Genomic DNA, 12,051 nt, shown 5'->3' with positions numbered 1-12,051 from the left:
AAAAAAAATTGTAGACCTCCACAAGTCTGGTTCATCCTTGGGAGCAATTTCTAAACGCCTGAAGGTACCACGTTCATCTGTACAAACAATATTACGCAAGTATAAACACCATGGGACCACGCAGCCATCATACCGCTCAGGAAGGAGACGCGTTTATTCTCCTAGAGATTAACGTACTTTGGTGCAAAAAGTGCAAATCAATCCCAGAACAACAGCAAAGGACCCTGTGAAGATACTGGAGGAAACAGGTACAAAAGTATCTATTTCCACAGTAAAAACGAGTCCTATATCGACATAACCTGAAAGGCCGCTCAGCAAGGAAGAAGCCACTGCTCTAAAACCGCCATAAAAAAGCCAGACTATGGTTTGCAACTACAAATGGGGACAAAGATTGTACTTTTTGAATAAATGTCCTCTGGTCTGATGAAACAAAAATAGAACTGTTTGGCCATAATGACCATCATTATGTTTGGAGGAAAAAGGGGGAAGCTTGCAAGCCGAAAAACACCATCCCAACTGTGAAGCACGGGGGTGGCAGCATCATGTTGTGGGGGTGCTTTGCTGCAGGAGGGACTGGGTGCACTTCACAAAATAGATAGCTTCATGGGGGAGGACAATTATGTGGATATATTGAAGCAGTATCGCAAGACATCAGTCAGGAAGTTAAAGCTTGGTTTGTCTTCCAAATGGACAATGACCCCAAGCATACTTCCAAAGTTGTGGCAAAATGGCTTAAGGACAACAAAGTCAAGGTATTGGAGTGGCCATCACAAGGCCCTGACCTCAATCCTATAGAATATTTGTGGGCAGAACTGAAAAAGCATGTGCGAGCAATGAGGCCTACAAACCTGACTCAGTTACACCAGCTCTGTCAGGAGGAACGGGCCAAAATTCACCCAACTTATTGTGGGAAGCTACCCGAAACGTTTGACCCAAGTTAAACAATTTAAAGGCAATGCTACCAAATACTAATTGAGTGCATGTAAACTTCTGACCCACTGGGAATGTGATGAAAGAAATAAAAATCACTACTATTCTGACATTTCACATTCTTAAATAAAGTGGTGATTCTAACTGATCTAAGACAGGGAATTTTTACTAGGATTAAATGTCAGGAATTGTGAAAAACTGAGTTTAAATGTATATTTGGCTAAGGTGTATGTAAACTTCCGACTTCAAATGTATGTGAAAGCCAAATGAAATGGTGCTTCAAGTTGTTTTGGGGAGCACAGGACCATTCACACATTGAGTCTATGGTCTAGAACAAGCAGTAAACGTTTGACTTGGTGAAGCATTTGGGAAAAACGGACGTCATCCCAGACATGCTGTTTTGTGATAAAATGCAACAGAAAAATGAATTTGCCATGCACAGGAAGTATTGCTAAGAGGCAGTTATACACATCACTGCCCAAGATATTGCCCCTTTGTCCACATCAATGTCCTGCGTCCACTACCATATAGTTCAGTCAGTGCAAGACTTGGCTTTTTGGGAGTTAGTTGACACTGAAACAGTAGTCCCAGTCAGGTAAAGTTACTAATCCAATTGTGCACTAAAAGGGGACAGTAGTTCAATGGGCTCTCCCTACCCATAACATCAACCATCCTCTTGCTTTTTAGTCAGTCTTTCCGTTCTCCTGTGTCCCCACTTTGTGTTGTCGGGCCGAGCGCATGACCTTGTAGCAGCCGCGGGCGATCTTGTGCATCCACATGACGTTCATGACATCCAGACAGATGCTGGAGATGATCCAGGCAGCGCAGCCTCCCGGTGGGACCCGGTAGAAGGCTTCGGTGCCATACACGGACCACATGCGGCTGTAGTAGAGGGGCATGACGGCAATGCGAACCAGGAAGAAGACAACGGCCATGGCCATCCCATTAGCGATGTTGGGCCTGGAGGACTTTGGGTAACCTAACACTTCAAAGAACCAGCTGGAAGAAAGACAGTCAGTACAATGATGTAGAGGAGAAAAACTGAAGTTAACACAACTCTGGGCCTAATGGGATTCAAACAATATAAAAGGGTAATCTCTCACAGGTGGACATAAAAACAAAACAAATCTAGTGAAATCAATATATGAAAGTAATTGTCCAGTGTTTCCAGATTTGTATGAAACATGACCTATAATTACAGTATGAGTGAAATAATTTCTCCTTCCAAAAATGTAAAAAAGCAGCTTTTCTGTGTTGGAATGGTGTGGGCGTACCCCAACAGAATGTTGTGGGTGTATAGCGGTCAGTAAAAATATTCACGCGAGACAACCGCTGGTCGACCAGTTCACATCATCCTCTATGAGTAAAAAGAAAGCATTTAAACCGTCTGTTTGAGATACAAGTTTGAGGTGGAGTTTGTTTTTCCCCCCCCCTCCAATTTATGCTTTGGCCACATACGAGTATAGGATGAGTCAACAACATTATTTGGGTGCGAGTTAGCAGAATATTAAAAGTGAGATTTTCACTGGACAGTTACTTAACAAATTAATAGGGTTTATTTTTTCAGCAGCTGCTTTGCAGGGCTTCTGAGCCAATTGGTCATGAGTGTCACTGTCCTGTCTAAACTCAGGCCTTAGTGTGGTTGGTACCTACCATAGACATATTCAATGTGTTTATATACATCTGCTACCTACCGCTGGTTGACACACGGCGTGGAGAACTCTGCAAGCAGACGGAAGTTAGCAAAATAAGGCAACATTCCGTGTCCCTGGAAGAACAGGGTAAAAACAGGAAAATGAAGAGAAACAATGAAACAGGAAAGAAAGGGACTCAAAATGCTTTCATTTGATCAAACATCACATCAGTATAGTTAAAGGGAGGCCTTCACACCATGTGTGTACAGAAAGATTAATCCAACATCATTAACAAAAGAACACATGATAATGGTAAAACAAAATGGGGGGGAAACGATTTAAGATCTCGCTTTTACCATACTGAACTTTTCAATTAAGGAGACATTTTAGAGGGGGTTGGATCTAAAATTAAATCATTTAAATGACTTTCTGATTATAGGTCTGCTCCATGGCTATTTTTCAGGAGACTCAGCTAATGTCTTCAGGCTTTTTAAGGGTCCACATTTAGTCTGTGTTCTTATTTCATCTTCAGTAGACCCCAATATACGGAGAGCTCATTCATATCATCGAGGGTATATTTACGATGACAGCAATGAGGTTCCAGGACTAAAAAAAAACACGCGAAGTTAGTGACTCAGTAAAAAAAATGGTGTCGGTGAAAAAGCTAAATTACAGTCCCTTCAAACACACAACATGAATGGGTTAGCAACATTTCTAATAGCATAGTGTTAAGTAAAGCTCAACATAGTGTGCACATACAGCCAGGGTTTGACGTGTAGACATTCAGCTACTAGCCAAATGAGCAATGATTAGCCATGCATATAAGAGCGATGCTGATCTAAGGGCTGGTATCAGCTCGCTCTCTGCCAGGTGGTATACAAATCTGCTCATAAAACAAGTCTCATTTCCATATCCTATTGGTAACACAGGGCAGGCTTAACACAGGGCAAGATTATCCAAATAGCACACACCGAAAGTGGAAACTTACCTTATAAGACTGAAACAAAAGTTAATATGTGGCATATACTTACTCTCAAGATATGGACATGGTTCAAGTTATACCAGAGAGGATATGAACTTTCCCAGCATCTCCATGCTAGGACCTCTAGGTACTGGTAAATCCATACTGTTACTGGACAGATAGGTCATATCTGCTCAGTGTAGCACAACAGCAATAACAGCAGACAAGACAGGAAGGATTCAGTCTAGAGGAGTCAGGCCTGGTCTTAAGCGTTTACATTTTACACAACCTAATTTGAATTGGGTAGTTTTTGCATTAATGTTTCGCTGGTAATTGTGGGACTATATTATTTTAAGAAACCGTATTAGCAAAGGATAGAGAGACAGACCGTAGAGAAAGTTAGAGGTCGCAACATTGTATCTGTCCCATTATGGCGTATGTGAGAGTATGGGCAGCGCCATTGAGGCCATCTCCATTTTGAAGTAGTCAATATTCCTCTTCTACTACTTCTATGAGTTGGTAAACAAATGGAAAGGGTGCATACTGCCACCTGGAGTGTGTTGTTTGAACAGGTATAAACCCAAGGTTGGCGATTTACTGCCACCTGCAGGTATGGAATGTTTGCTCACAAGTATAATTCATTGGCTGATCCCCTAACCCATAGGAAGTCCCACCCAGTTGACTAATTCAAAATGTTGAATGTCCTTAATGGTGTTGCCCATTCTTAAACTGGCTTTTGGGCACTAGAGTCCTCTTATCTATCTCCATGAGACAGACAGATTAGAGAGAAAGGTGCAACTATAGTTAGAAGCATAAAGCAGCAACAACATTGATAACATGCGCTTTCGAAATCAAACAGCAATCAAATATTAGCCTATGAATTAGTTTGCTTGTTCTGGGTATAGACTTGTTTTTACAATGATCTAATATGCCATAATCTACATAAAACAGCTGGTTCAATTAATAATAGTCACCGAATTAACATACTGACATAACAGCTTTGATACAATGCCACACAAAAAAGTAAAATCAATCAATTAGTAAGTTATAAAGGGCTTTTTAGTTGAACGGATTGCAGCAAATGTGAATAGTATGTCGCAAAGTTACTTGGTTTTTGTAATAACAAGCATGACTGTACTAAGCAGTCATGAGTGTCCAGTGACAGTATGGTCTTTAAAATAATAACGCTTTCACATTTTCTCTCAAATGTACATTGAAATGCATTGTACCTCAGAGCAGTTTTGCAATGCATACACTGTACATTAGTGTCCTTCGAAGTTAGATATGAATACAATTTGCATACAACGCTAAGGGATAAACTCAACTAAGCTTATTGTAGAAAGATTTAAGGTTATGGGATGGTTTGAACCAAGTCCACTCTTAAAACAGACACACTAGAGGCTTGAAGTTAAGTAGACAAGCCCTCACAGAGCTAAAGCATTACAGTGAGGACACATTCATAGACGAGACACATTTAAGCATCATTCATGGCAAACATGTTATTATCATCATCAACATTTCAGTTATTCTCAAGGGTCCTCTGCCATAACAGTCTAGGAAGAAGCAGCTTTGGAAATAGTGGGGCAGAGGACGAGAGTTTGAGAGAAAGGAGGCAGAACTCATCTTTGGCACAAAACAGTAAGAGGCAGTAATGTTTTTTTGGCATGCACATACAGTACTGTTGGAGACCCCTCCACCAACATTGGGAAAGCCCGGACAAATGGAGGCATGCACAGCTCAGCTCAGTACAGCTCAGTCCAGCTCAATAAAAGGCTGAGGGATCAGTGAAATAAATGCAGGTCTTAAGGGCAAGGTGAGGAGGAAGTCGGCCATTACCATCATTAAGCATTCCATGCAAAAAATACCAACATTGTTATGAGCTACAGAACCTGGTGATCTGGATGGCTACAGACCAAGGGTGAACAGCAGTGTCCTGGATGGCTGGGCGTACAACCTGTTCCACCATTATAACCAGTGGTTATAACCAGGTCCATTGTCACTGTCCAGACAAACAAGCATGTTCCTTGACTAGACAGTGCCGATTAAGCATGGTAATACCCGAAAATCAACAAACATATCAGTCATTGTTTCAATCCAAACTATCCCTAATGATCATCCTAACCAAAACGTATGCATACTTCTTGCATCAGAACCGCAATCATTTTCATAGTGAATCACAATCCCTAACATGAGACAAAACGTTACCAACGAAAGCAATTCCCAATAACTTCCAACACATAGGCTAACATAAGAGTCCTGCTCCTGGGTGAATGATACTGTCAAGCCAACAGTATGGCTCTATACTATTCTAATGATTCCTATACACATATATTCAACAGCTGAGGATTAGCTAATGAGATGCATTAGAAGAACATGTGAAAATAGTGCCAGCAGGCGAGCGCCACATGTTCTCACTAGCAGAGTCCTAGCAGAGCTAATAGGAACAGAACTATGTTAACATGTTAGCACTCTCCTTACACCCAATCTCCTGGCCCTGTCATCACAATCACCCAGCATGACATGGCACAGCTGTTCACCTTTAGTTGTCTCTTTCCCATCTTGCCTGCATGTTCTGCTATTGGACAATAGGGAACTCACCAGTACATAGTAGTAAGCATACAACGCTGCCAGGTGGTGCACTACAAAAAACTTGTCGCCTATCGCCTTCCAATAGTAAAATATTAGCAGCAGATCTGGAAACAGACGAAAAGAACAGTATTAAACAGAACATATTACATCAAGGTGAACAAAAGTGTTAAGAAATGCAACAAATTCTGGTACAGCCAAAAAAGGTAAAACAAAACCGATTTTGCCAATGTCGCCGAAGAGTGGCTAGGGATTGCCAAGAGGTCAGGTAGTGAACGAAGACCTTTAGAAGTGTGTATGAGACTAAAGTGTCTTTGTTGTTCTCACCAGATATGAGGTAGCCTGTTGTCACGCCAACATTTATCTTCACAAGTGTTGGATCTCCCCTGTTGGCAGAAAAAGACAGGAAAAGACACAAATGGGTAACTTCAACACACAGTAATAGCATGTACACAACACAGTGGTTCCATCATGCACTTCAACAAAGTGACAGAGTCCTCACCAGACGGGGTCTTCATTGATGGCGTCATCAAAGAGCAGGATGTAGAGGCAGAAGAGTCCCACCAGCAGGGCATGAAGCGTGGACACTGTCCTAAAAGAACACACACCCCTTGTCAAATCTGTGATAAAACACTTTAATAAGTGATGCAGATTAAGCGTTCCTGTGCACAGTGCAGGTGGAATTAATTGATTGGTTGTACGGCCACCGGCAGACAGATTCAGACCAATTAGATCAGGAGATTAAACACCGTTCAGGGGTCAGTCAGACAGGCAGGCTATTAGGCAGTCAGACAGGCAGGCAGGCTATTAGGCAGTCAGACAGGCAGGCAGGCTATTAGGCAGTCAGACAGGCATGTTAGACAGGTTGTCAAGTAAATCAGGCGCTCAGGCAGACTCAGTTAGGCTGTATCTACTGTAAGCCAGGTCTGTGCTCCTCCTGTAACTACCCACATCAACATCTCCCTGCCAGTCTGCCAGAGACAGACCAGACCACTACAGAACCTTCACATACAGGGTCATCTGAGGGTAATCTGTAATCTTCAAGACAGCTGTGGCTTTGCAGTATACAGTACACTCTGCTATGGACAGACAAGTCAATAAAGGGACAGTTGTAATAATAATAACTGACACCATAAGGATTTTATATCATAACTGTGCGTGGTACACAGTGTACCATATGGTGTGATAAGAGTGTATTTTAGTCAGATATTTTGATGAGTAAATCTGGTGAGATATGGAGCCACATTAAGTCATGAACTGTGTAAAACAACTGGATGACTTGAGGAGTTGACAAATTAACAACTTAGCAGACTGTCGACACTTTACTGTAAATATTCTGACCCACAATTTTGTGGATACGTTCGAAAACATTAACCAAGTGTGAACGTGCCCATTATGGAAATATGGAAGATGACTCTATTCTACATCCACTAAAATGTATGCATTAATGTGCTGACACATGAAGCATATTATCAGTGTGTGTTGCAGCCAGTAGCCAGTGTTCTATACCTTGAGTTCCACTCCACCTTCTGCTTGTCTGCTAGGCGTAAGAAGCCAGGGCTGACACGGGTGGAGACCCAGGGACTGACCCGGTGGAAGAGCCACTGGAAGGATAGGAAACTGGTGACCGAGATGACCAGGATGAGCTGGCTGAACAGGTCCATGGCCGCCTAAGCCCACTGGCGAGAGGGAGGGAGAGAGAGGGAGGGAGAAAGAGGGAGAAAGGTGAACCGTCAGTTGGATAGATTCAACAAAACACATATAGGTTGCGTTGAGACAACATAGTGGTGAGAACAAGTATTTGATAACCTGCAAAATCGGCAGTGTTTCCTACTTACAAAGCATGTAGAGGTCTGTAATTTTTATCATAGGTACACTTCAACTGTGAGAGACGGAATCTAATACAAAAATCCAGATAATCACATTATATGATTTTTAAGTGTATTCATATCATATAGGCTATGAACACTTGGACACTTCTTGGAATGCAAATGGTTCAATGTGGGCCTAGTACCAAGAAAATGTCAACAAAAAGAGGCATGCTCCACTTTTGAATCTGTAAAACATGGCTATCCTATTGCTACACTTAGACCTACTTGTATAACCTATGCATACACGCACCACTTGGGGCCTACTCATTATACAAAACAAGGATGACGGAATTGTTAAATGTGATACTTTGGGTTGGGCCTACACAAAGTTTCACAAATATACCTAGTCAGTCAGTGCACCTAGATTTTCTCCAATTCCAGCTTCCTCAACCACAATAAAGGTCCCAGCCAACAAAGCAGTGTCATGGCTGATGTTAACAAGTGCATGTCAGCCACAGCAGGCTACTGCAGTCGGTGTGGGAGTCATGGCTCCCACTGCACTCTCTGCCTGTCTGTCACACTTGAATCATTTGCATAAAGGGCTGATTAGATTGGCTTTTGGATAAGTCAACCATGTCGAACTCCAAAGATGAACATCTCTGAAACAGTTAGGGTAGATATAAACCTTATCTTCCTGAAAAACACTACATCTCTAGTTCTCTCTCTGGCCTGGGTTCCATTTTAGAGGACTCCAGTGCTTTATTATATGTTATTACCATAGTGAGGAGGTCGAACCACTCGACCAAAAAACATTTAAAAATAAAAGATCCCATAAATTACCATACGCATAAAAAGCTTATTTCTCTCAAATTTTGTGCACAAATTTATTTACATCTCTGTTAGTGAGCATTTATCCTTTGCCAAGATAATCCATCCACCTAAAACGTGTGGCATATCAAGAAGCTGATTAAAAGCAGGTTCATTACACAGGTGCACCTTGTGCTGGGGACAATAAAATGCGGGTGTGTCAGACAACACAATGCCACACGTCTCAAGTTTTGAGGGAGCGTGCAATTGGCATGCTGACTGCAGGAATGTCTACCAGAGCTGTTGCCAGAGAATTTAATGTTAATTTCTCTACCATAAACCATGTCATTTTAGAGAATTTGGCAGTATGTCCAAACGGCCTCACAAACGCAGACCACGTGTAACCACGCCAGCCTAGAACATCCACGTCCGGCTTCTTCCCCTGTGGGATCATCGGAGACCAGCCACCCGGACAGCTGATGAGACCGTGGGTTTGCACAACTGAAGGATTTCTGCACAAACTGTCAGAAATTCTCAGGGAAGCTCATCTGCGTTCTCGTTGTCCTCACCAGGGTCTTGACCTGACTGTAGTTTGGCTTAGTAACCGACTTCAGTGGGCAAATGCTCACCTCCGATGGCACTGGCATGCTAGAGAAGTGTGCTCTTCACGGATTCATCCAAATTTCAACTGTACCGGGCAGATGGAAGACAGTATGGCGTCGTGTGGGCGATCGGTTTGCTGATGTCAACGTTGTGAACAGAGTGCCCCATGGTGGCGTTAGGGTTATGGTTTGTGCTGGCATAAGCTACGGACAACGAACACAATTGCATTTTATCGAATGCAATTTGAATGCACAGAGATACCGTGACGAGATCCTAAGGCCCATACATGTAATTTTGTTGTTTAAACACTTCATTGAAATACTGTAGAATTACAATCATTCCTATGGAGGACTGCTCCTTCTGGGGAGTACCAATATGGCCGACCGGTGGCTTCAAAGCCTTCCACTGGCCAATACATAGCATTGGCAATCCAGGGTTTATATACGTCATTGTTTTTTTCTACATGTATGGACACGGTGCAGCCTTTAGTAGGTACGCAAACCCAAGTCAGCCTGTGCTCATGGTTCTCACACGGGAAGTGAAATGATAGGCTAGAATGACTTTGCTCATGATCATGCACACCGCAAACGCAAGTTCCTTGAACTTTCTTTTGCGGGTGCCTTTTCATTATCTGGATAGACACTTGCGGTTTCTAGCTAACATTACACCAATAGGGGGAGTGGGTTTAAATACATTATTATATAAATGATTTAACTTGTATACAATTGATAACTTTTGGGTGTCAGGGAAAATGTATGGGAGTAAAAAGTACATATTTTATTTAGGAATGTTGTGGAGTAAAATAGTAAAGTAAAGATACCCAAGAAAACTACTTTAGTAGCCTACTTCAAAGTATTTTACTTATTTACTTTACACCACTGGATGCAGCACATGAAACACATGCAGGGGCAGTTATATGATTTGGTTTGACACAGACAGAGACACACGCAGTGCTTCCTAGGGCAGATAGATGTCAATTCCTTGCAGGAGCCAGGCAAGGACACTGAGGTCAAATGTAAACATATAGAGACAGCTGACGCATAATGGTGTCCATAGTGCAATTCAGCAACAGTTTTTGCCTCACTATGAAATCTATATAACTGTGTCAACGCTGCTGATGACAGTTGTTCAACTCACCTTCCACGGTAGGCCTATGCATTCATATTATTTGAACGTGATAATGACACGAGGGTTTGAATAGGGGGGCAGTTAGTAGCCTAGGTAATTGTAATACAAGCAGCCTAATAAACAACAAAAGTTGGAATAAGCCAAGGTCAAGATACATCCAGGGTCATGCGGTTGCCTAACAAGGTAGGGGAAACTAAAACAAACTGCCTCAAGTACATGTAATGACTTTTAAAAGTATTTTCCAATAAGTCATGGGAGTGGCCACACGAAGAAGTAATGGGGGTTTGAGGGTGCAAGGCAGTCATGAGGGAAACGTTAACATTTTCAGCAATGAGACAACACATGGTAGCAGTTTTTTTTGGGGGGGTTCTTGTTCACAAACATAAAAATAAATCCAACACAATATTTAGGCTAATTGGCGCAAATATATTAAACTATTACTTATTTTGCAATATTTTCTAGATAAGAACAAATCGCCTACGGTAACTGCCCCACAAGCCTATTTTGCGTCGGTCAACTCAAGTCCATTTTTTCTACAATGTTGCTAAATGTGGCGATTCGTTGGATGTTAAGGTCTTTGCAAATCATCACCCAACAAAATGTAGGCTATTAATCGCAGCATCTGCTGTGACGTAACGTGTAATATTGCAATTACACGGCAGATGCATTACAATCAAAGATCATGCAGTCAATCGATGCAATATAATGTTAATGTAAAACAATGTAACCAACAACAACATGAATGGGCCAGTTCACGCCGCATTGGCCTTTCCGCAGCATTCCCTTTAAATGTCAAAGAATAACTAATATAACAATATATATAGTCTATGCTTAAATTATAAACGCACATAGCCTAAATAGACACAAATCCTCGAGACTTACCTCTCACTCAGATATGTTCAGCACTCAACTGGTTTGTGATGGTGCTAAGGCATAGCAAATTCTGTCGAATGCCATGTTCAATCATTTTGATCAAACGGATAGCTCTCTGACTCATAGCCTACTAGCCTGTTTCTACCAAGCAAAAGGATGCCGGACCATTGTTCTAAACTGCAATGCAATGGATGATAAATCTACCCCACAAAACACGCATATTGACAGCGGTGTGGGATGCATCAGAGTAGCATAACTGATGGTCGTTTATGGAAGTGAGGGGGGAGGTTACTGTAGGGTAGTGATGTTCAGTTCGCGAATGATTCGTTCTTTGTTAACGATTCTTTTACTGACTCGAGAGTCATGATTCGTTCTAAGTGACTGGTTCATTTTAGTCGTTCGATTGCAGAGACGTGCTAAGACCACCACTTGTCTGTCATATGAGCGCAAAAAAATAGCCTATGAGTTAGACAGGAAAAATACATGTTTAGAATTGACAATTGATCGCATGGTGCATGAATGACTGCAATTCATTTATTATTGAATATTGCAATGGACAAAGCTTTGTAAAACCAAAACGTACACAGCCTCTGCTCAACAAACTCAAACTCTAGAACGAATCGTTCCAGGGGCTGCATTTCGCGAACGACTGTTCTTATCACCAGAGAGGAAGAGCGAGGCCCAATTTGGCGGAAAATGGGTCTCCCGCCAGCAGGTG

General features: G+C 42.0%; 1 protein-coding gene across 4 annotated transcripts in view; it reads right to left on the bottom strand.

The window, feature by feature from the left end:
- Nucleotides 1-1,145: 1,145 nt before the first annotated feature.
- Nucleotides 1,146-12,051, bottom strand: part of LOC115153139 (transmembrane protein 56-B) — a 128,010-nt gene continuing 117,104 nt past the window's right edge. For 2 of the 4 annotated variants that reach the window (XM_029698250.1, XM_029698241.1), the window contains 6 exons: nt 7,621-7,790; nt 6,614-6,703; nt 6,439-6,497; nt 6,124-6,218; nt 2,625-2,698; nt 1,146-1,929 (listed from right to left, as the gene is read on the bottom strand). In XM_029698250.1, coding sequence (XP_029554110.1) covers nt 1,614-1,929; nt 2,625-2,698; nt 6,124-6,218; nt 6,439-6,497; nt 6,614-6,703; nt 7,621-7,775 — 789 coding nt within the window. In that variant the 5' untranslated portion in view covers nt 7,776-7,790 and the 3' untranslated portion in view covers nt 1,146-1,613. Of the gene's footprint in view, nt 1,930-2,624; nt 2,699-6,123; nt 6,219-6,438; nt 6,498-6,613; nt 6,704-7,123; nt 7,191-7,620; nt 7,791-11,342; nt 11,632-12,051 lie in introns of those variants that run through there. The other 2 variants (XM_029698233.1, XM_029698261.1) reach the window with 2 other exon arrangements.

The sequence above is a fragment of the Salmo trutta genome, chromosome 2, assembly GCF_901001165.1.
Source record: "Salmo trutta chromosome 2, fSalTru1.1, whole genome shotgun sequence".
Taxonomy (NCBI): Eukaryota; Metazoa; Chordata; class Actinopteri; order Salmoniformes; family Salmonidae; genus Salmo; species Salmo trutta.
This window is presented reverse-complemented; position numbering and strand designations above follow the sequence as displayed.